Consider the following 25,447-nt stretch of genomic DNA (forward strand, 5'->3'; position numbering starts at 1 on the left):
GGGATATGCTATTGAAAATTAGCCAGCTCTTCTTTTCAAGGAAGATGGTATAATTTCTATGTTGTGTCATGGGATGGGATAGTGAAAGAATATCTCAGAAATCATATACTCATCTAGTTATCTTACCACGTGTTGGAGCAAACATTTAAACTCTCAGAATTTTGTGATCTTGGAGACCATGTCCTTCAAGAGTTGATGAGAAATAGAGAAAGATTTGAAAAAAAAGCAGCAGCATTTAAGAGGCTAGAAGGAAGTTCTGTGGCTGATTTTTGGGGACAGTATCAGATAAGACTGAAAGCCAACAGGAAATCTCCAAATAAATCATTTCAATAGGTAATTTTCACAACACAAATTTCTTATCATTGTGCTGTATTTTTAAAATTTATATAAAATGGCAATAAAATATGTTAAAAAACTAGCATTTATTTATGAAATTCATTTATATTCCTACATTTCATTTGTCTCTACTAATTTAATAATGTATGGTTTAAAGTCTATTGAAGTAAGTCTCTAATCTTTCTGTACACATTTGAATTTGGTTTCATTGTATTCCCAGTAATCGTACCATTGAAGTCAAATTCTTTTCAATTAAATACTGAGTTGAAAATGCTACAAGTAATGTAGCTCTTCCCACAAGTGGGTATGAAAATCCTAACTGGTCTCCAAACTTTTCATAATTAGATTGATTAAACTGTGTTTTGGATTCAAAGTCATTTATTCATTCATTTGTTCATCTCAACTCTACCTACAAATGTTGGCTAGGGTTCCATTGGTTTCAAATGTATTAACCTCCCCGTCCGCTGTTGTAAATTCAATCCTATCTTTAAATCTAATCAACTAATTGCATCAGATGAAAGCAAAATTTCCAAACCAGTGCTTCCAAGCAGTTTTCCTCCAGGGTAGACAGGAGAATCCTCAGCAGGCACTTCCACTCCTACTTTTGACAACCCCTCGAAGCTCCGCCCCTCCAAGTACTCCACGCCCCTCTTTCGTACACTTCGCCGACAGGGCCGGCGTCAGACGTCGAGCGGAAGTGACGTAAGGCGGCCGCCGGAGCTGTCGTTCTGCGTTGCGCGACTAGGCCTGAGAGTGGAGTGGGTTCTGCGCCCGTGAATATAACGCTATGTCGATCGAAATCGAGTCCTCGGAGTGAGTCCTGCGGTGGCGGTGTTCGCGAAGTGGCGGGGGCCGGGAGGTGAAGGGTGCGGGGTGGAAGGTGCTCAGGCAGAGGCGTCTGAGAGGCTAGGGAGTGGGGGGGCATTTCCTTGTTCACAAAGCAGCTCCTTGCATCTGGCAACCTCGGACGCGGGCCCATGAGAAAGTAGCGGACGAGAAGCCCCAAGCCCGGTGGGAGGCGGCGCGGGGCTGGAGAAGGGCTACGCCTTGCGACCCGAGTGCTGGCGCGCTGTGTGACTGATCGTGTTACGCATCCTCTCTTGACTCTAATTGTCTGCACAAGGGGTCTTGTGCTCTAAGCCTTCCTGCTCTTCTCCGCCCTGTTAAACAAGTGTGATTCACTTCTTCTGTGCTTACATGGCTCCTTTGCTTTCCTCTGCCCAGCACTTAACCCAGTATTGTCACTGTATCTCTGTCTGCCCTACTAGCCTGCGTGGGCGCCGAGGGGTTCCTTTTTCGTATGGTCCCAGTGCCTAGCACACCGCAGAGGCTCGACTACTGTCTGGAGAGAATGAATGACGAGCTATTTATTCAGGCTCTATCTGGCGCTGGATTTTGGCTAGTCTGAGCTCTGTGTAGCTACAAAGGAGAGAGGCAATCTGGAGATTGGGCCAGAAGAATGATAAATTTGGGGGAATAAGGGGACTAATGAGTGACTAAAGGAGGTCTTTAGTGATCTTCTCCAGGACTCTGTCTTCCACCTCGCCCTTGCCCAAACTTAATTAAATCATCAGATGTGACATTTGTGTCTTGAGTGAAAGGGAGAGGACTTGTCCTGAAGACTTGCCATAGGAAGAACGGAGGTTTATTCATTCAACAAATATTCAGCTCTACTATGTACTGTTCTAGACCCTGGGGACACAGTAGTGAACAAAACAGACAAAAATCCTTGTCTGTAATAGAATGTGCATGGTGACTGGGGAAGGCAAACAACAGACAAAAACAATAAGTAAAATATGAGGCTTATCAGATGGTGATAAGTGTTGTGGAGAAAAATAAAGCCAAGAAGAGTGATAGAGACTTGCTGGAGTGAAGACAAAGTCACGGCTGAAGTTGGAAAGGATTCCATGCTTTGGGGCCTGAATAATAGTGGACACTGACCATTCTCCCAGCCTTGGGCTGCTGCACATTTTTATTAGTAATAATAGCTACTTTTTAGTAAGTATTTTCTATGATACTCATGCTATAAGCTGTATAGTCAACCGTTTCATCAAGCTTTCAAGGCAGATATTTTTCTTAACAGACGAGGAAACAGGCACAGAGATAACTGACTTTCCCAAGGTCACAGTAAGTGATGGAACTCTGATTCAAATCCCAGCAATCGCCAAAGCTTTTAGCTCTTCATGTATTACCTTGTGTTTGAAAGAAGTAAATTTGATTTTGGTTATGTCACATATGAGGTCTTTACAGGGAGAGTGTCCTATTTTGGGAGTGCAAATGGAAGTGTGCTAAGGAGGATAGTAGGTACTAGAATAGCAGGGATCTAAGCCTGGGTATCTCTTGAAGGGGCCATGGGAGGAAAGACTACTGCAAGTAGCAGGAATCAGTTTCCTTCTGCAGGGGTTTTTAAGAAGAGTGTATTTGCTTTCTTATCAGGGATGTATGCTCAAGAGCCACACTGCCAGTTTGAATCTTCATTTTTCCACTTACCTCTGTTACTTGGTGAAATCCTCATCTGTAAAATGGACGTAATGGGAATAACTTACCTCATAGAGTTGTTTTGAGGAGTAAATGAATCAGTATATCTAAAATGCTTAGAATAGTACTTGGTGTATAGTAAACGCATAATAAACATAGGCTGTTTTATGATTATTATTTCTCCTCAGGAGAGGGAATTCACTAAATTCCAATCTGAAATCCCTTCCAACCAAAACAGTATAACCTTCTATACTAGTGCTGTCCAGTAGAAATACAGTGAGTCACATAGGTACTTTTAAAAAAGAGAAGGAAAACAAATGTGTCACAGCATTGTACAGTGAACTTTTGCAGTCTATATGGAAGATTTCTTCACAAGACTCATTATTAAGTTCAAGATCAAGAAGTTTTAACTGTAACTATTTTATTCTAAATAATTTATAAGTTTTCTGGCACACGTTGAAAGTGGTTGTTTATTCTCAATATTTGGCATAATCTGGCTCGTTTTTTCCTTAGGGAACTGAATTTACAATGTTTTTAATTCACTTGTTCAGAAAATTTGGTAATAAAGGCACTGGGTAGGTATTATTTTTGCAAATGAGAACATACAGCTTTGTTTTACTTTTATATATAGTGTAGCTCTATTCATTTGTGTTCAACAAATTCCTATTAAGAAAATCTCAATTCATATTTTTTTTGGTTGTCATTTAAAAAATGGACCAAATCATCCCACAAGCATTTAGAGTATTTGTGTCAATAACTAGACTAAGTTTAAATATTTTACAACAGTGTGCAACAATATAATTGTACAAATTAATAAAAAACTTGGCATAATAAAAAGATCTCTGGCCTTGGAAGTAGGAGAGTCACCTTGATACCAACTCGCTTTCTAGATGACTGTGAGACTTTGGACAAATTATTTCCCCTCTCTGAACCCCAGTTCTCCTAGTTTTGAGATGGAGTTAGGACTGGGTGATTCCCAGCATCCCTTGTAACTTAGATTTTGTGATTTTTGGCAAGTTTTACTTATGTGATAAAGAAATGGATAGTAGGTAGTGAAAGGAAGATGGTTGAGTCAGAGAAATAAGCTGGGGTGGGCTTTATTTTGTGGCCTCTTTGGTGAGTGAGGATCCCTGAGCTGGATGACTTGCTTTTTTCTTTCAGTGTGATCCGTCTTATCATGCAGTACCTGAAGGAGAACAGTTTACATCGGGCTTTAGCCACCTTACAGGAAGAGACTACTGTGTCCCTGAATACTGTGGACAGCATTGAGAGTTTTGTGGCTGACATTAATAGTGGCCACTGGGATACTGTTTTACAGGCTATACAGTCTCTGAAACTGCCAGACAAAACCCTCATTGACCTCTATGAACAGGTAAGAGTGGAGGTGATGCTGAGCCCTGGGGGTTGGTTTATTGTGGGCCCCCTAACTGGGAAGCATCATTGCGCGTTCCTTCAAGCACTATAAGGACTGTAACAGTCCTTAAAACTTACACTGTCAAGGCTTGAGTGATACTTGGTATTTTTTTTCTCTCTTGGAAAAGCCAAGATTTTCCCAAATTGAAATGATTTCTTAAGTGATCATTACATTAACTGTTCTGAAACCAATTTTTCTGACACTAACTGCAATTCAGTTCTGGCACTATCCACCCGAAGTTAGTGCAGACCCCACAGGTTAGGGGTTCAGTCCTCCATGAGATTGCCCGTAGTTCAGACACCAGCTGCACTTTGGGGTCTCAGGCCACCCATACTACTAATAACTGGTTACAAATTTGGGGGTCCCCATGAATTGATAATTCATTAGAATGACTCACAGAACTCAGTAAAGCACTATATTGATAACTGCAGTTTTATTATCAAGGATAGAGATCAGGACTAGCCAAATGTCGAATCACTGTAGGGTAGTCTGGCAGAGTCCTGAACAAAGAGCTTCCAGGGCCCTCTCCCCATGGAATCAGTGCCTTTCTTACTTGGTGTATGAATGTATTCACCAACCAGGAAGCTCCTTTGGTGTTTTTATTGGGGTTTCATTCAATCTCCAACTTCCTAGCGCTCCTGGAGGTTGGGTTGGCTCAATGCCTCAACCCTCTGATCACATGGTTGGCCTTTCAGTAACCAGCCCCCAACCTGAGCTAGCTTCCTAGCACCAACTCAGGCGAGATGCAGGGGGCTCATTAATAACAGAGAGACTCCTATCACTGGTAAAATTTCAGGTGTTTTAGAAGCTCCATGCCGGGAAACCAGGACAAAAGATCATTTATTATTTATTATACAACAGAGCAGAATGGACTTTCTGGAAATAAGAATTTAGCGCTGTGTATAAAAATAGGGTAGTTAGTTGGTTTCTTTACAATCCATAAGAGTTCAGTAATTTCCCAAAGAGAATTTTGGTATTTGGGGAAAGATTTCTCTGGCGCTCATGGAGATATTCCGAACATCTTTATTTTTCTTCAGCATCTATATTCTGAACAGGTGGCCTGAGAGGAGAGGAGATTGGTAGATAAAAATGGAGGTGGAAGGTGAAGGATTGAAGTCATTACTTACAATTACTTCAGTTGTCTACCTGAATATGCTAGTGAAAGGGGCATTTCCCAATACTGGAAATCACTTTGACAGGCCATTTCTGCATACTGAAAAAGAAGTGTTACTAAGAGAATGCATTGAAACAGCCATTTTCTTTCACTTATCCAGGTGGTTCTAGAACTGATAGAGCTCCGTGAATTGGGGGCTGCCAGGTCACTTCTGAGACAGACTGACCCTATGATCATGTTAAAACAAACGCAGCCAGAACGGTATATTCATCTGGAGAACCTCTTGGCCAGGTCTTATTTTGATCCTCGTGAGGTATGACCGGTAATAAAAAAGAAACTGTTGTTAACTTTGAAAACATGCAATAATGTAATTGTAAAGATCATTTTATTGGATATGTTTTGTGATTTTGATTTAATTTTCGATAGTGATACTTTTTGTAGATGTTGGTTGAAATTTGCATATGTTAAAGGGAATAATCTTGTTTTCTGAGTATTGGAGGGTCTTCCCTTCCCTGCCTACCCCATTTTAGAGGATTGTGTGTCAATTAGTAAAGAAGCAGGACATTTATTCTGGTATCATTTCCCCATTAGCCCAAGTACTTGTCTGGTCCTGAAGTGCTACCTGACTGCTGGTATATTCTCTGGGCATTTGTGTCCCTTGTCCCTGACCATTGCAGTTTCCTCCCAGCTCTTTTAATTCTTAGAAGCTTGTGCTTTTACTTCTCAGCCGATTATGCATACTGGGAGAACATGGTGACTGATACTTTCATTCTTTCAAAACCTTATTGTATACTTTGATTCTTTCTCACTCAGCCTTTTACTAGTCTAAATGGGAGGAGGAATTTAATAGACGTTGGATAATGGAAAGTTAGGGTAAACGCACAGAAACCAGGAGGATAACGGAAAGAAGTTTAGATTACCAGGACAGGATTTGTTAGAAGTGGTCAAGAACTTTTGGGCCGGGGGGTCATTTGACTGAAAGAAATTACCAAAGAATATAAAAGAATCCTTGACTCTGCAGATTTTTTAAACTCTGGGAAACAGCCCTTCGTTGGCGTGGTTTACTTGGACTCTTTTCAGAAATAGCGTGGATTGGTTGACCTCAGTTCTCTCCCAGCTCATACTTTTCAAATGCAAGTGGATGGACTTGGGAAGTCATTTGAAAAACCTAATTGATTTAATTAATTTCATGTTTAACTGGGTAGTTTCTTTCATGTTTTCCTTTTTGAATGTTTCTGCATGATGATTGTTGTTGTTTTTTTAAAATAAGCACACTTATATCTGGGAGCCGTTTCTTGAAAATGATGCTCCTCCCTCTCCCTTTTCAGGCGTACCCAGATGGAAGTAGCAAAGAGAAGAGAAGAGCAGCAATTGCCCAGGCCTTAGCTGGGGAGGTCAGTGTGGTACCTCCATCTCGTCTCATGGCATTGCTGGGACAGGTAATTAACGTCTGTGAAACTGAAATTACCCTGTATGTAAACTATATGTATGAGCTAAAGAAATCAGACATCCTAAGTACTGAAGGTGCTTGTACTAACAGCTGTGCCATGCCACCCTCATCTTTCCTGGGAGAGGCAGTGTATAGATGAGTGGTTAAGGGCATAAGCTCGAGAGTCAGAATTAGGGTGACCATATCATTGATCATTCCATCCAGGATAACGTGAGGGCGCTGTTGATCATTGTGTCAGGCAAATTGGAACAGATGTTTTCCCTAGTTGGAATCCAAGCTCTCTTGCTAGCATTGTGGTGTTGGGCATGTTACCTGACTTTTCTGATTCCATTTACTGATGGTGTTGTGGTAAGGATTAAACGACATAATCCATATAGCACTTAAAGCATTTCCTGTGTTTCCTGACACCTTGTAAACCGCTTAGTAAATGGTAGCTGCTGATCGGGATTCTTTTTTATTAGTAGTAGTATTACTAGTGTTGTCATTATTATAAAGCTACCTAGAGTGATAGATGTTTTATAACAGAACAAACCACCTGACTTCTCTTGAGGCAGGGGCAAGATAGTCACCTGATGGCATAGTTGTTGGGCGAGGCCCTGGGAGCTAATTGCTCTTAATACGGACTTTATCATTACCTCATCTCCTGCCTTACCCTTGAGGGGTGTTTGGTGTCTCCAATTCCTAAAACTTTTTGGAATTTTTCAAGGTAGCTTGGCTTGCTTTTTGTGGCTTCCTCATCCCCGCCTTGTATAATTCGGTTTCATTTTTCTCAGTTCTTTTGGTTGCCACTGGTTCATTCACTTTTCAGTTTCTGAAATTTAACATTTCTCTTTTGCTGTTTTCTTTCATTCTCTCTTTGTCTTTTTGGCTATGTACTCTTTTTATTCTTTTATTATTGTCACTTTAGTGGAGTTTCTGGAGAGAGTAGAAATAAACGCATGTGTTCCTATACATTTAATTGGTTAGATGTGAGGAGTGAGTGAGGCTTTGCTCTGAGTTGCCGTTTTAGGCTTCTGGCTTGAGTGAATACAAGAAGTGCAGGCTGTCTTTGGGATGGAGGGAGAAACTGGAGAAGGGGCAGCAGTTCTGGATGTACTAATTTTGAAGTTCCTATGGGACATACAAATGGAGATGTCCAGTATCAGTGCAGTAGTCCTCCGTTATCCGCGGTTTCACTTTCTGTGGTTTCCTGTTACTTGGGGTCAACCGCGGTCTGAAAATACTAAATGGAAAATTCTGAGTAGTGTGATGAAATCTTGCACCATCCTGATCCGTCTCACCCAGGACGTGAATCGTCCCTTTGTCTATGTATCCACGCTGTATACGCTACTGCTCATTAGTCACTCAGTAGCTGTACTGGTTATCAGATGGACTATCACAGTATCCCAGTGCTTGTGCTTAAGTAATCCTTGTAGTGGCCTCACACTATGTCACATGCCTGTCATTCACCTCCCTTCATCTCATCACATAGGCATTGTATTATATCATCACAAGAAGAAGGGTGAGTACAGTCCAATAAGATATTTTGAGGGGAGTCCACATCCACATAACTTTTATTACAGTATATTATAATTGTTATATTTTATTGGTTGTTGTCAATCTCTTACTGTGCCTAATTTAGAAATTAAACTTTATCATAGGAATATATGTATAGGAAAAAAGATAGTATATATAGGGTTCAGTACTATCTGAGGTTTCGGGAATCCATGGGGGGTTCTGGAACTTATCCCCCGCGGATGAGGGGGACTACTATACTGGGATTTGTGAATCTGGCCTCAACCATGAGGTTTTGGCTAGTTATAGAGTCGTAAATTGCAATAGTGGTTGAAGCCATAGATGTAAGTATGATTCCCCGGGGAAAGCATGTAGAATAAGAAAGGTAAAAATGTGAGAAGAAAACTTTAGGGAGCATTTAAAGTCAACAGGGTGAACAGAGAAAGGAACAGCCAGAAAGATATAAGGGAAGCCAAGAGAATATCGTTAGCAAAGCCAAGAGAGGAATTTCAGGAAGATGAGTGGTCATCAAGGTCGAGAGTAGCAGAGAACATGAGGAAGTTTAGGTTCAGAAAGGAGTCTGGTTTTGGCTTTGGGATATCTGAGATGCATTCCAGTGGAAAGGGCGAGAGAAGTTATGTTGCAATGAGTTAGGTTTGAATTAACTGAGAAGTGAAGTCATTGAATGTAAATGGCTCTTGAAGCTTGGTTGTTAAAGGAAAATGATGACAGTGGGGGGAGGGGAGGGCAATAGTTAATGAACAGAGAGTAAATGAGGGAGTTTCTTTTTTTTAAAGATGGAAGTGATTTGAAACTATTATAAACTAAGAGTAAAGGCCATCAGAGAGTACACATTGATTGGAGAGAGGCCCTGAGGAGATATAAGTTTTCTTGTCATTGCAGTACAACATGAAAAACAAGTAACACGAATTTTGGGAAGAAATAAAACTAATAACATTTAGAAGCATTATATATTTCAACTATAATAACTGTATAATTAATTTACAAGTTTGGTAACACTGCCATATATAAAATAATACAAAAGTTGATTTAATTTTTATATATCAGCAGTAGCCAGTTAGAAAATTCAGGGGAAAAAAAGCTCTTGTTTATAGCAACAACATACACTATAAAAATTGTAGCTCTCACTTTTGTGGGAAATAGGTGATTTCCTTTTTTTTTTTTTTTTTTTTTTTAAGATTTTATTGGGAAGGGGAACAGGACTTTATTGGGGAACAGTGTGTACTTCCAGGACTTTTTTCCAAGTCAAGTTGTTGTCCTTTCAGTCTTAGTTGTGGAGGGTACCGTTCAGCTTCAAGTTGTTGTCCTTTCAGTCTTAGTTGTGGAGGGTGCAGCTCAGCTCCAGGTCTAGTTGCCATTGCTAGTTGTAGAGGGCACAGCCCACCATCCCTTGCGGGAGTCAAACCAGCAACCTTGTGGTTGAGAGGATGCACTCCAACCAACTGAGCCATCCGGGATCTCAGCGGCAGCTCAGCTCAAGGTGCCGTGTTCAATTTTAGTTGCAGGGGGCGCTGCCCACCATCCCTTGCTGGAGTTGAGGAATCGAACTGGCAACCTTGTGGTTGAGAGCCCACTGGCCCATGTGGGAATCGAACTGGCAGCCTTCGGAGTTAGGAGCATGGAGCTCTAACCGCCTGAGCCACCGGGCCGGCCCCGATTTCCTTTTTTTTTTCCCTTTGTTTTTCAGTTGCAGCTGACATTCAATATTATTTTATATTAGTTTCAGGTGTATAACATAGTGGTTAGACACTTATATAATTTATGCAGTGATTCCCCCCAGTTAGTGTAGTACCCACCTGGCATGATACATAGTTATTCCAACATTATTGACTATATTCTCTATGCTGTACTTTACATTCCTGTGACTGTTTTATAACTATCAATTTGTATTTCTTAATCCCTTCACCTTTTTCACCCAGCTCCCCAACCCCACTCTCCTCAGTTTGTTTTCTGTAGATGATTTACATTTTTTAAAAAGGCAAAAACCCTTCAAAACTTACAAGAGAAGTGAGAAATTTGAATAAATGGTGAAACAGTTATTTTCCTAGGTAAGACTGATTGTTGATGTCAGTTCTTAGATTTACGGCAATTATAATAAAGATCACAAATAGGATTAGAACTGTTTCACAAAAGAATTCTAGTGTTCATCTGGAAAAATAAACTTGGAAGCATGTTCATCAAAGAAATTTTAAAAAGGAAAAATGTTGAGAGCATATTAGTCCAAGAAATATTGAAGCATTTAATGAGGGTTCATAGTTTGAATCATTTTGGTATTTAGAATATCTGTTGCAACCAGTGCAACAACAATGTAAGAAACTGATCCCATTGTTTATAAGAATTTACTAGATGATCATGGCAATGTCACAAAACCTAGGAGTAGGGAAAAATTATTCAGTTTATGGTGTTGGGGCACTTACTTTAGAATGGAGGAAAATAGTTATATCAGAGCCTTCTCTCATATTTTATAGAGCATAATTTCTGATAGATTGAAAGTTAAATATTTTAAGAAAATATAAAAACTAGAAGATAATACAGAGGGTACCAAAAAAATGTATACACATTTTTAAAAAGGCAAAAACTATTAAAATTGTAATACTCAGTATATACTGGTAACAGAAGATGAATACAAGTCATGCATATACATTTTGTTGACACCCCGATATATCAGACTTCCTGATAGGGAAGGACTTCTTATGATTAGGGAATAGACACCAAGGTAAAGGTCAACAAATTTAATTACTGAAGAGTTTAACAAGATAAAAAGAAAGCTATAAAGCTATAATCAAAAATAGGCAGATTGGGAAAAAAAATCTTTCTGCAAATATAAATAACAAATACCTTGATCACATTAAAAGCTCACAAATTAATAAGAAAAATAGGAAGACTATGATAGATCCTTGAGCAAAGAATGTGAATAAATGGTAAACAGGAGAGGAAATACATGTAGTTAATAAACTTGAAGAAAAGTTCAAACTAATTGGAGAGCTGACTAAATTAAAGCAGGGTATAAGTTTCCACTCATTAAATTAGCAAAATTTAAAAATGATATCTAAAATTGTTGTGTTCTTGATATAACAAAGGGACAAGGAATGGACGTTGATCATATGCCTATTATGTAGACTTTACATATATTATTTTGTTGTATCCTTTCAGCAGTTCTGGGAATTAGGCTCTTTTTTTTTAAAATTTTTTTCAGTTAATGAAATTGGGAGTCAAAATAACATTTGGCAAATGATCTAGCCTAGAGACATCTGTCTCCAAAGTCCATGATTTTTCCACTGCCCATAATGCAATTGTGAGCGCTATTGAAGTTGCAGCTTTTTGGAAAAACAGTTTGGCAGTATATATCAAGAGCCTTGACCATTCGTATTCTTTTTTTTGGATTCAGTAATTCCTATTCTAGGACTCTATTCTAAGGTGGGACTATCCCCAAAATAGAAAAAGCCGCATGTCCGAAGATGTTTGTTGTAGCATTATTTAGATTAGTGAAAAATGGGAAGTGGTGTATATGTCCATTAATGTATTAATTAAATAAACTGTTAAACATCCACTAGATAGAATATATTTTACAGCCATGGAAATGATAGTTATGGCATAGTGTGATCTGATGTTAAGTGAAAACAGGAGAATATAAAATTTTACATATGGTGTAATTACAGCTATGTTAATTAAATATGTGTAAGGGGGGAGTATTAGAAAGTAATATAAAATGCTAACGTGGCTGTATTTGGATGTTGGCACTATGGGAGATTTCTGTTTTCCAAATTTTGTTTTATTATATAATAAGAGTCACACCTATAAGAAAATAGGTGTGGAAAGATGGACCTATTGGCTCTCAGAGTCCCCTTCCACCCTGAGCTCAGCCTGTGTTCCTAGAACACACAGAGTAGCACAGATTATGTTGTTTAGATGGCCAGAGATGGTTGGGTCTGGATGGCTCACAGTTTCCTGTGAACCTCACTCATCCTTACGGGCTTGGCTTTGTCTGAGCAATGAGGATCAGATCTTAAAAGCACCCAAGGGGATTACTGTACATTTCTTTTCTCCTAGGCACTGAAGTGGCAGCAGCACCAGGGCTTGCTTCCTCCTGGCATGACCATAGATTTGTTCCGCGGCAAAGCAGCTGTCAAAGATGTAGAAGAAGAAAAGTTTCCTACACAGCTGAGCAGGCATATTAAGGTAGGACCTTAGACACTCAGCAGTTGGTAATCATTTGTTGAGGACTCGATATGTGCTTGCCCAGCTAGGCCCTATGCCAGAAGCTTGGGTTGGGAGCAGAATTCATTCTCCAGCTCTGTCAACATTCAGGGTTGCTGTTGGTGACCCCTGGCGTCCTGTGGCCTAGCATTGGCACACATCAGATATATAACCAAGTAGACATACATTTGACATCTGGCCCATCATCTGCCCTTGCTTCCAGGAAGCCTGCATTTGGAAGAATGGTTAACCTTTTGGTTAAACCCGGGACTAACTATGCACTTCTATTTGTCTTGTTCAGTATTTGTGTTTTTGCCTGCCTCAGTCAGGCAAAGTACCAGGCATGGATTGTAAAGTGGGCTTGTGTGGTGTTTGAACAAAATAACTTTTATCATCTTACGGCTGGTTCTTTTTTAAAAAAAATCTGAGACTCTTCTAGGAAAAAGCACAATCAGGTAATTGCTGCAGTTCCCAGAATTACAAGCATATTTGCTACTTCAACATCTACTTTATGTTGTAGTTTCTATTTGGGTTTTTGCTCCCATTGAATTTATGGGTTTAAAAATAATTCATATTCCTCAAATCTTTGACTTTGGTTTGCTTTGAATTTGTCTTTTCTGGCTTTTATATTTTGACTTGTGTGTAAAGATATTTTCGAGCAGTACTTTTATCCTGGCTGAAACCTTGAGAAAAATAGAAATCCATATAATTATACTGCTGGGCTAAAATTTTTGTTACAAACACTTTCCTTTTTGGCATTTAAAATGAAATTCATAACAGCGTTTCTCTGTTCTCATCTGTCTAATGTCCTGTAGTTTTCACTTGCTACTGGGAGCATGACTGCTGTTAAATGCTTAGGGTACATTTCTCGGGCAGTCTATATCAGCTTTAATTACTTCTCTGTCACACATTATCACTTGATTAAATGAAGGTCATGAAGAGAAAGTGATGGAAAATTTGTTTATAAAATAGTGTAGACGTTTACTTTGAAAAAAATGAACTTTTTTTCTCCAGTTGCATAACAGGGACATATTATGTCATATTAAGTTGAGTGTAAAAGTCATGCTGACTGGCTGGTTCTGGTAAAAATTTATTGTTTGAGTTAACAGGATTATTTGTTCTGAATTCCATGCTAAGATAGTTTGTTTGCTTTTCTTTGGAAATATCAGTTTCACATTAAAAAACTGGTTTCAGCCAAGAGCCTAGACGTAAAACTGCTCAGAGAAAATATATCCACAATCTCCCTGTGTCCCGGTACTGAAACGTCCCTCCAAAACTTCGTAATAATAACTAGCTATGACTTTATGCTAGGGCATGGTTTCTCAAAAGGTTAAAATGGGAATTGCTTTAAGTCCACTAGATAAAAATGCATCTGTTTCCTTGTTTCATTTGAAACAGTTTGGTCAGAAATCACATGTGGAGTGTGCTCGATTTTCTCCAGATGGTCAGTATCTGGTCACTGGGTCTGTTGATGGATTCATTGAAGTATGGAACTTTACAACTGGAAAAATCAGGAAGGTAAAGTATTTAAAATATGTTAACTTTTCTAGTGGGAGAATTATCTATTTTTTAATTGTTATTTCTACAATTTAAATTTATATCTTGAATAGGTGATACGTGCATCTGATACAATATTTTATAAAATAGAAAAGTTGTTTGATAAAGAGTCTTGCTCCCACCCTTGTCCCTCAGCTGATCAGTTCCTTTCTTTAGTCCAGCCAGGGTTACCAGTTTCTTACGTAACCTTCCTGGAATATTCTGGGTATATATAAGCAATTTTTATTTCTAATCTTACCTAATTGTAGTACTACTTGTATTTCTTTGGTTATGAATGAAGTTGAATATCTTTTTATAAGTAAAAAGCCACCATTATTTCCTATTTTGTGAAGCCTGTTCATATCCTTTGCCTGTTTTTCTTTTGGAGTGTTTTTAACTGCCTTGTGAGAGCTCTTTACAGTTTGATGAAATCAACTTTTGTAATATGTATTATTACAAATATTTTTAGTTTTGACTTTTGTCTTTTGAATTAGTTTACGATTTTGCTTTATAGACTAAAATTTTTTTGTATTGTCATATTTATCCATTTTCCACAATTTCTTCTAGTCCTTTTGTGTTTCATTATGTGTTTAATGTTTTATCCATCTGAAATTTGTTTAGGTAGATAAAGTTAGTGTAGATCCAACTTAATTTTTTCCCTAAATAGCTGTGTATTGACTACCCACTGATTTAAAATGTAATCTTTATTATAGAGCAAATTCTACTTGGTAGTGGATTTATGAGTAATTTTTACTCTCTATATTTATAGTTTGCCTTTTTTTTTAAACCATGAAGTACTCTCAGTTTATAATTAGAAAAAAATTAAAGATACTTCAGTTGGAACAATAATGGATGATAACAGAAACATCACAAATAAATAGGTTAGTAAATACATGGTTTAGGAAAAGTAGCTGACAATTTGGCAAAAAAACATTAGTTTTTCACATCATACCCCTAAAGTAAATAAATTCAGATTTACTAAAGATGTGCAGTATGAAACTTGGGAAATTTTGCTTAGAAAAGATCAGTAAGCAAAAGATGTAGGGTATTATGTTGGCATTTTTTCCACTATTAGTTTGAATTGTGTAAAATTATTCCCAGCATTATCAGTTGTTCATTAGGACATATATGCATGGCACTACTGTTTGCTTTGGAGATTGAGATTAGGTATAAGCCATTACCTTGCTTTTAATGAGTTTGTAGAAATCTGGGGTAACTGGGTTTTTGTGTTGCTATTTTGGTAACTGCTTATCATTGTTTCTTTTAGGATCTGAAGTACCAGGCCCAGGATAACTTCATGATGATGGATGATGCTGTTCTCTGCATGTGTTTCAGCAGAGATACAGAAATGTTAGCAACTGGGGCCCAAGATGGAAAAATCAAGGTATGGATTAGTGGCACAAACTCTTGTATGTAGACGTTTTGAGAGCTTTGTAATGAGGTAGTGTCCTACATATGATATTCAGCTTAATAACAGGTACTGTTTCTTGAGCATCAACTTTGTGCTAGTCACGTTTTCTTGTTTAATCCTAATAACAATTCTGCCTAGGGAGGTCCAGTAATTTGTTTAAGGTAAGTGATAGATGTGGGGCTTCATTTTAGATTTGCTCATGCCCTTTCTGTTGTACCACCTTGGCTCACCTAAGTATAATATGATGTATTGTAATTTTTTTTTTTTTTTAAGGGAATGGAATGGTCTGCAGTTGATTAGCTCTGATTTGTACTTAATTGATGGTAAAACGCCCTGGGCTAGATAAAATACAGAAATGGTCTCTGCTAAGTGAACTTAGCGTCTAAATTTTTGTTTTAATAATTTAAAAGGAAAGAGGTTTAAGTTTCACAGGATTCAGCTATCATTGTACTTTGTGGACCAGACATATCTTATTCAGCTATTAGCATGCATTTTTAATGTTGTTTTGTGAGCATGGCATCTTGCTTGGCCTTGTGGGCTAGTGGGACACTTTATTTACAAGTTTTCACTATTCCTTTTTTTATAAAGGTCTGGAAGATTCAAAGTGGACAGTGTTTAAGGAGATTTGAAAGGGCACACAGTAAAGGTGTTACCTGTCTAAGCTTTTCTAAGGATAGCAGTCAGATCCTTAGTGCCTCTTTTGACCAGACAATTAGGTAAGTAAGAATCTTCAAGTTGCCCTCACTTGGGTTTGATGTGATGAAGCTCTGGAGGGAGGTATTAGTGATTCCTTATGCTTTTAGCAGGATGATGCTATGTGGAGAAGGAGGGTATATGAGAGATTTAATTTCCTCAGAGTACAGCTGACACAGTGCTATTATGTTCTCCATTTGTGTCTCTACCCAGAAGAGAGATTAGAAAAAGATGATAGCAGTGTTTGATGTTTCTCAAAGTGTGGTCTGTGGACCCACCTGCATCAGAATCACTTTACAAATACAGGTTCCTGGGAGCCAGCTAAGACCTAGAAGTCTGGCCCTAAACAGAAGTCTATGGTATTATTGGCATATTTTCTTCTAGTCTCTGTTCCCACCTTTTGTTTTGGTTTTGTTTGATTGCTTGACATAATGAAAATTATACTGCATACATAATTGCATAGCCCTCTTTCTACACATAATAGTATAAGCTTCCATAATTCATCTAAAATGCATTCAGCACTTGGTCCCAAACATAATATATAGAATATTAATTATTCTTTTCATTTCCTTTTATTTGTGATAGAATTCATGGTTTAAAATCTGGGAAAACGCTGAAGGAATTTCGTGGCCATTCCTCCTTTGTTAACGAAGCAACATTTACACAAGATGGACATTATATTATTAGTGCATCCTCTGATGGCACTGTAAAGGTTAAGTATTTGCTACTGGTTTATTTTGGGGTGTCTATTTCATTTTTGCCCGTTGAGCAGTTTTCATTGGTGGTAATTGTGATAATTGTGGTGGCGTAAGCCTCTTGACTAGCTATTTGAGTTATAATTGAGGTGAGTCTGAGACAATAGTAATATTCTGTGGATAATTCCTATTGGCCTAGGGACCTCAAATCTCAAATCTATAAAATGAAAACAGACTTTATCATGTGTAGGAAAAGAGGAAGGGTGTGGGATCCTAAACTTGAGTCATCCCCCGTTTACAGTGGTTAAATTTGATCTTGCCATAGGTATGGTCCACCTGCAACAGTCAAATTCACAAAGGGCTCAGTGGCCAAAGAAATAGATCTCTTTTTTTAAAATGTCTTTTGCCCCAATTTTTCTTTTCTTTCTTTCTTTTTTATGGGGGAACACTGGGGAACAGTGTGCCTCTCCAGGACCCACCAGCCTCAACTCGTCATCCTTTAGTCTAGCTGTGGAGGGCGCGGCTCAGCTCCAAGTCCAGTTGCCATTTTCAATCTTTAGTTGCAGGGGGCGCAGCCCACCATCACATGCGGGAATTGAATTGGCAACCTTGTTGTTGAGAGCTGGAGCGCTAACCAACTGAGCCATCCAGCCGCTCCTCTAGAAGCTCAGTGGCAGCTCGTTGTCTTCAGTCTAGTTGTGGAGGGTGCAGCCCACTGGCCCATGTGGGAATTGAACCCGCAACCCTGTTGTCCAGAGCTCGCACTCTAACCGAGTCATCCAGCTGCCCCAAAATAGATCTCTTTTTTGTTGCATGGCCTCATCCCATCCCAGATCCCCCCTTTAGGGCTTTCCTAACAGCATTTACAGAAGAACAGAATAGGCGTAGAGTATAACTAAGCCCCCTCTCAGATACTTATTTACTTCCCTAAGCTCTCCGCTGAAAGTAATGGATCTTTAATACCTTAAGAGATTTAGTTGTCTTAAGAGGGCCTTGTTTCCTAGAAAAGATGAGAAATCCAAAGAGGAAATTGCTGGAGATTTTTGAGACACTCCATTTACATTCTGGACCGTTTTTTTCAATTGCCTTATGTGAGTGCTTTGAGGCAAAAGGCCTAAACAGCCCTCTGAGGTTGCCTGTTATGACTTGGGAATCCAACCAGAAACCAGAGGGCAGGAGATGTACTCTTCCTCGGGATGAATGGGGAAATACATAGAGCTCTTAGTACTTTAGTCATGAGATTTGCCCTCTTTGTGCTATGTATAGGGCCTTACAATATATAAAATGCCATCGGGAGGTCATTTATCTAGGCCGCTTTGTTTTGAGGTCTTTTCCTTTAGTTTTGCAACGCGTGGGGTGAAGCATCTCCCTGACATTTTGGACAGAAAACACTAGAAGTCTTAGAACTCTTGGTCTCTAAAATGTTCATTTCTCTCCTAGGCAACTGGGCTTTAGAGAGGAGATTGGGACAGATGATAACAGTGTTTAATAAACACTGGTGCAACTACCATGTTTCCCTGAAAATAAGACCTAGCCGGACCATCAGCTCTAATGCGTCTTGTGGAGCAAAAATTAAGATAAGACCCAGTTTTATTTTACTATAATGTAAGACCGGGTTTTATATTAATTTTTGCTCCACAAGACGCATTAGAGCTGATGGTCCGCCTAGGTCTTATTTTCGGGGAAACACGGTAGTGGGACAACTATTTCCTCCAGTTTATAGGTATTCAACATCTGTTTTGTGCTAAGCTCTGTTGAAGGTACAGAGGAAATGCAATATAGTCCGTGCCTTTGAGGCTTTTATACCTCATTGAGTGGTGTCCAGGCAGTGCCCTACAATCAATATTTGGGTCATCTCTTCTCTAAGCACATCTCAGGTGTCAGTAACTATGATGTCTGATTTAACCCTTTCAGGTCATAAAAGCCCTGAGGGCAGGGTGAAAAGCATTAGGGTAGAGACCTATTACCAGAAGAAACGTTGGGAGAGGTAATACAAGTGGCCAGGAGTGGCTTCCACTTCCACACATCCACATGTGTATGTGTTAACATAGTGACTTCTGTTCAGTGGTTCAAACTGTACATTGGAATCATTTGTGGAGCTTTTTAAAAATGTACACACGTATGCCCCACCTCAGACCCCCCAAATCAGAATCTCAGGATAGGGTCCCCAGCATGTAACTCTAAAATGGCCCTTTTATTTTTATGTCAGTAAGGACAGCTTTGTGGTTGTTTATGACACACATCTAAAAAGAGATAGGTGGCTCTTTAGGAAAAATTTGTAGGAAAAGATCATAGATTTTATGAAGTTTTTATTATTTAGCTTCGTGACTTTTTATACCAATTAATCAGCAAATAGCTGCTAAGTGCTAACTATGCATATGGCAATGCTAGGTATTTGGACTGAAAACCAAGTAAGAACTTTTTTTTTTTTTCCTGAGTCAATTTTATTCTTTTTAGTAATCTAATTTTTGTTTTTTAAACCTCAAAACTTTAGAAATTCTTACACCCCCCCCAAAATGTTTATGCTTTAAATTTTTGTGTCATAGATCTGGAATATGAAGACCACCGAATGCTCAAATACCTTTAAGTCCCTGGGCAGCACTGCAGGGACCGACATCACTGTCAATAGTGTGATCCTGCTTCCTAAAAACCCAGAGCACTTTGTGGTGTGCAACAGATCAAACACAGTGGTCATCATGAACATGCAGGGGCAGGTACGTGCTCAGAAAGTGTCTTTGCAGACCCTGTGGGCCATTTCCAAAACGGCATGTTTCGGTCCTGGCCCTTCCAGTAACCCAGTATGGGTTCAACACTCCAAAAACCACACACACTGTATTTGTTATTCAGATGTTTAAACTATACATCTGTAGAACATCTCTTTGGCTTCTCAAAAGTTATCTCCTTTCCCCAGAGTGTTTGTATGTTATGCTCTTTGGATAAATGAGGCTCTAACCTGCTTTTAAGCGTCTTCAGAATCTCACTGAAGATTTTAAGATAATAATTCCTGTCTGAATGAGGGAGCTAAGTATGTCAAGTACTAACTCGGGACATCTAGCTACCACATGATCTAGGTGGAACTTAATAGGAGATGGGCAACGGTGTCTTCATGATGTATGTTTGTAATCAGGACAGCTGCATATCTCTCAAGGAACCTCACTTTTGTAGCACCAGGGACATTAGAAACATCAAGGTTGAGGTCTGAAGCCCTAAGAATGTGTCCTGTTGCTACTGAAATATTGGCCTGGGCACTTGGGGATTCTCCTGAGCATGGAGAAGACCCAGGGGCTGGTGTATGGAACTCTCTCCGTTTCTTTAGTCCCCATAACTGGTAAATTAGTAGTTTAGAACCCATGGTTGAGATGGCTGGTCTGCGGTATCTGCTGGGCCCCTGTATAAAGCCATAGCTGCCCACTTCCTAGTTTTCTGCTTGACTTTTTAAAGACCTTTTATTTAACACATATAATTTTAGATTCATAAAGAAGTTGCAAAACAGTATACAGGGTTCCTGTGTACCCTTTCCCCAGTGGTAACATCTTACATAACCATAGTTCAATTATCAAAACCAGGAAATTGACATTGGTACAATTCTGTTAAATACAAACCTTTTTTAGATTTCATATGCATTCATTTTGAGGTGGGAAGTTAATACTTCTAAGAAATTTTTTCACGTGTAGATCTATGTGACCACCATAATTAGGATACAGAACTGCTTTCATCACCCCTGAACTCCCTCATGCTGTACACACAGTCAAACCCTCCCCACCAACCCTAACCACTGATCTGTTTTCCACTATTATAATTTTGTCATTTTGAGAATGGTGTATAAATGGTATGTATTTAAACTTTTAACCTTTTGCGGTTGGTTTCTTTCAGCTTGATTTATGATGATTGTAAATGGTATATAAAATAGAGCAAGCAAGGTCTTGGAGACAGTTCCACCCTGAATGGGGAGAGATCTCATTCTGTTAGAAAGCAGAAACTGGGGAGCATGAATCCAGAGCTGTGAGAACCAGTGGTATATTGACTTAGAAATTGTTGTGTGTGTGGTAATGAATTTGCTTTAGGGTAAACTGGTTCAATAGACTAAAGAGCAGGATTGGGGACGTGGGATATACAAAATCTAAATTTCTGTCTGCCAGTAACTATCTGGTGAATATTTCCCAGGCAAGAGGATTTAGCACAAGTAGAATTGATGATTATAAATGACACGATTATAAATAGCACATGATGAGTAGAATTGGTAATTATAAATGACAATGAACCAAAGTGCAAAAGAACAATGTAAAGATGTCCATTTAAACTGCTGCATTAAAACTGTTAATCCAGATGTTTTGTTTTTGCCTTGGGCTGTGGTATGATCTAGATTGTCAGAAGCTTCAGCTCTGGTAAGAGAGAAGGTGGTGACTTTGTTTGCTGTGCCCTTTCCCCCCGTGGCGAATGGATCTACTGTGTAGGGGAGGACTTTGTGCTCTACTGTTTTAGCACCGTCACTGGCAAACTGGAGAGAACATTGACAGTGAGTATTACTGACTTAAGGCCATCTAGAGAAATTACATTAATGCTTGTGTCTTTCTGAACTCAAGTAAACCTTTTCCAGACTGCTGTCAGTGTGGACTCTGTATAAAAAATATAAAACTTTTATCACTAACTGAAAAAGGGCTTGTAAGTAATTGTATGGAAATTACCTCCTCTTTCAAGAAGTCATCCTTCAGTGAGCCCTCGGCTTCAGGTGGATAGGGTAAGTGTACCTAAAGCAGAGGCGGAGGGGAACTGTGCTTGTCTAGCCAACTAGATTAGCCATATCTCCCTCAGGGGGACTGGAGAGTGAGATGCAGCTAGTTCTCTTCATCTCCTTTCAAAGGCAAAATACTTTTACTTTATTCTGTCAAATTGATTTGATTATGCTGTTAAACAGCTGTATAAGAGTCAGTGCAAGGAGTAATTAATGCCAGCTCTTTTAACAACCAATCCCTGAATTTCAGTGCCTTAACACAATGGAAGCTTTCCTGTGTCATGTGATACAAGTTTGATAGTCCTCTTCCATCTTTTAGCTGTGTCATTTGGAATATGTGGTGTCCAAGATCTCAGAAGAGAGATGGAAGTCTTTACAGGATGTTTCTAAGACCCACGTTTGGAAGTAGCCTATATTACTTTGTTCCTCTTTTTTCTGGTTAGAATTCAGTCACATAGCCATACCTAAATGCAAGGGGGGCAGGGAAGATGTAATCTTCTGTGGTCCAGAAAGAAGTGGTATGGTAGTACGGTGAACATATAAAAAATTATGTGCATACCAATATTAGAGAATCATCTCTCGTCTCGTATCATTCTTAAGTGAACTTTGGTACACCTGCCCAGTGAAGCCGCCGGTACAGCGCTAAGATGTGAGCAAAGCAAGGTGAGGTGGAGAGTGTCCTGGACAATCCAAATTCACTGAGTTGAAGGAATCATTTGGTCTCAGTCAGTGTTTTCACCTAGAATTTATAAAATCGTGATGATGACTAGCAGCTGTAGTGCAAAAATGATTTGGGACAGGTATTCACACGTGACAAAAAAATCTGCGCAGCAATGATAGCCTCATTTGAGGTTTTGGTTTGCTTGCTTAGCCCTCTTTTGAGGCTGCCTTAGGTTTGATTCCTTTGGTGAAAGTGGAAGCTTCCCTCTTCTCTCCCACTCAGGTCTGGAAGCCTCTTCAGGGTGAGTTTTATACTTCTATACCCTAATCCTGCGCTTTACTTTTTCCAGGTTCATGAGAAGGATGTGATTGGTATCGCACACCATCCTCATCAGAACCTGATTGCTACTTACAGTGAAGATGGACTCCTAAAGCTCTGGAAACCCTAATTTGACCTTTTTCTTTTTAAACTAGCTTGAGAGCATGTACTTAAATGAAGACATATTCATATGTGGTTGGTTTTTTTTTTTTGCCAGCTTTTCTGAGTAAATTAGGCACAAAAATAAGCTTGTGAAAATTCATGTTTAAGTAGTACCTTTTTATATGTTTTTAAGGTATTCGTTTGTTTCTAATTGGAACAGGCAATGTTTTCAGTAATTTTTTACTTGGAGAGTGAAACATATTTCTAGGAAAAACTGTAATCTTTTATTTGAAAAGCTGATTAAAATGTGCCTCCTTGTAGTAAAATTTGTAAATGAGGAACTATCCCATATTCAGTAGCTATTTGTTGTTCCATCTTTTTTTTTTTTTTTTTTTTTTTTTTTTAGATAATAAACTTTACAACTTTCTGGAGGCTGTTTTTAAATGTAAGTAAGTGCTCATGTAGTTAACATATTTGCTTAGAATCTAGTGAGGTGGGTGGGACTCCACATTATCCCTGAATCTTAATTATAGCAGGAAGTCAGTTCCTGAATAGAGACCGAAAAGGTTGCATGTTGCATAGGATCTCATTTCACTGCTCCCATCTACCTCTCCTCCTTCCTAGTTGTGCCTTCTCTCACGTGTTCTGGCCAACTTGAGAATGTCAGTCCATCTTCTGGATAGAACTAGTTGCAGAATCCACGAGAATTCAGTTTTGACATCGCCCTTTCGTATGTGAAGAGGGGTTTGGCATTGAAAATGTGCTATTGCTCCAGAGAAAAATTAGCAGAGGACCTGAGACTGAGTCTTTTTTGATATGTGCATCATTACCCATTAGCTAAAGGAAAAAACTTAAGCCAACAACCTTTGAAAATATTTTGCACGTGTCTCTTTTATGTTTCAACTAAAGGATGTTGAACGATGGAGTGCCTATGTAGATACGTGAAGGCGCTGTGCTAGGAACTATTGCCTTTATTTTATGCCTTTAATTTTAGCATTGTGGGGACAGCCAGGAATGCAGTTTCCAGGCTCTCACATGAAAAGGTGCTCACTTGGGTAGTAAGTAGCCATCAGCTGTGGCTAGTTGGCCGTCAGCTGTAACCAGTGAGCCATTGGCCACTAATAAAACTGCTGTGGTTATGCTAGCAGCAAATGGGGCTAGTAAGAGGATGGTGGTTGGCAAGCGTGGATTGCAGTTAGCAAGGGGTTAGTTGTTGGTTGGCAGAGAAGTGGCTGGTGGGTTGTGGATCATGTGGCTCCTGCTTCCTGTGTCTCCAACCCAGCTGCCAGAGAGACTAGTGGTGTGACTCCCCATCTATGGCTCCGTGGGTGTTCCTTTTTGGCCTCACCAGGTCCTGTGTTCTTATGTGGGGAGTGGGACCAGAGACCCCGCATGACAAGCATTTATTAGGTACAAACTAGTGGGGAGAGTTCTTAGAAAGTTTTGCAGCTTTATAAAACCAAAAACCTTTCTTTTAGCCATAAAAACCTGCAGCTGCAGCTGTTTGACAGAATGGTATATGCTGCCAGTTTGAGAGTTGAACACAGCCATGAACCCATGAATTCACGTAACTGTATTCTGCCATCCCAGTGAAAAGAAGCCTTCACTTAAGTAAAAGTTTAAGGTAGAAAAGAGGAAACAGCTTATGCTAAAATCCCATAGAAAAAAACCTTAAAGTAATTAGGGTTTGATTTAACCCACGAGCTCAAGAACTGGCAGTTAGTTGTGAGAGGCATGCTTTGTGTCAGGGCTCACGAAGGACAAGAACCCAGTCAGCACACGTTTGGTTATTCCTTCTAGGAATTTTTATCAAACACCCCTTCTGTTCCTGTATCCAGTGCTGAGTGAGGATGCTTTAAAAAAGACCAGTTTCTGCCAGGGTGAGGAAGAAAAGCTCTCTCCCATTCTCACTCCAGTGCTGCCAAGTTTTTTAACCCCCCGTTGTTTTTTGAGCTCATTATTCACCCCCCTTTTCATTTGCCACTCTTGTTTAATATTAAACATTTATAGTTAAATAGTTATTTCTTTGTATTACTTATTTTAACTAGTTAAATGAAAAGTTACCTATCTTGGTGAAAAGCTAATGCTTCTGGGAAAAAAAAGCCTGTGGTGACACATTGGAAATGCTTTGTAATCAGTATATTAAGGAGACAGTCATACATTTCAAGAATTGCTTAAATTCTGATACCAGATTTAAGCTCGTGAACATGACTTTTAAACATACAATTAAAGCTATTCATTATAATTTGTTATTACTACTAACATTGAATTACAGTTACTGTGGAGCAGAAGTTAAATGATTTAAAGTAAGCCTGTAACATACCTAAAAAATACCTTCCTTATATCTCATGCATGCAAATTACTCCTCCATGTAAAGGTCTCATCCCTCTAACTTCTAAGTTAGCTTGCTCTGGAAGTCACTACTCTTGAGGCTTATCATGGTCCAAAGAGAAGAGGGAAAAAATGCAACCAAAGACTCATATAGTTGTATATATTTTTAAAAAAAGATGGCACAGTAGAAGGGAATGCAAAAGTACAAGCTCTCAAGAAGCAGATTATAAACCCCTTCTTTAGAAAGGTATCATATCTGGCACTGATACTTCAGGCTAAATTCTATAGCATGCCATCTTCTAGTAACATTGAGGCAATAGAATAAACGCAGAAGCATCACAACGAATCCCACTTAATACAACTATAATGACTAACTTCTCTACAAATTAAGTTCTTTGCCAGTTTAATACAGAATTTTAACTTCATGACTTAACAATTAAGGGTCATACACCGAAGTCAATACA

At 39.1% G+C, this 25,447-nt stretch overlaps 1 protein-coding gene across 2 annotated transcripts; it reads left to right on the forward strand.

Moving 5' to 3' along the window:
• The first annotated feature begins 999 nt into the window (after window positions 1-999).
• Window positions 1,000-25,144, forward strand: SMU1 (SMU1 DNA replication regulator and spliceosomal factor). 2 transcript variants are annotated; one of them, XR_012495828.2, is made up of 13 exons: window positions 1,000-1,149; window positions 3,976-4,186; window positions 5,503-5,655; window positions 6,671-6,781; window positions 12,358-12,486; window positions 13,903-14,022; window positions 15,308-15,424; window positions 16,040-16,167; window positions 16,730-16,856; window positions 19,386-19,553; window positions 21,203-21,355; window positions 22,582-23,097; window positions 24,453-25,144. XR_012495828.2 is itself a non-coding variant. In XM_074330630.2 (12 exons), exons 1-12 carry the CDS (start codon window positions 1,124-1,126, stop codon window positions 22,678-22,680), a joined length of 1,542 nt encoding a protein of 513 aa, XP_074186731.1. In that variant the 5' UTR covers window positions 1,000-1,123; the 3' UTR covers window positions 22,681-25,144. The 2 variants fall into 2 exon arrangements, 1 of the variants encoding a protein (XP_074186731.1); XM_074330630.2 differs by having other exon boundaries at window positions 22,582-25,144.
• The last annotated feature ends 303 nt before the right edge of the window (window positions 25,145-25,447 follow it).

This window comes from Rhinolophus sinicus, chromosome 16, assembly GCF_057876585.1.
Source record: "Rhinolophus sinicus isolate RSI-liver-muscle chromosome 16, RSI-T2T, whole genome shotgun sequence".
Lineage (NCBI taxonomy): Eukaryota > Metazoa > Chordata > Mammalia > Chiroptera > Rhinolophidae > Rhinolophus > Rhinolophus sinicus.

Coding starts and splice junctions, on each gene's coding strand:
- SMU1 (XM_074330630.2), top strand. CDS start 1,124: ATGTCGATCGAAATCGAGTCCTCGGA. Junction 5,656..6,670: donor CTTATTTTGATCCTCGTGAG/GTATGACCGGTA, acceptor CTCCCTTTTCAG/GCGTACCCAGATGGAAGTAG. Junction 6,782..12,357: donor TCATGGCATTGCTGGGACAG/GTAATTAACGTC, acceptor CTTTTCTCCTAG/GCACTGAAGTGGCAGCAGCA.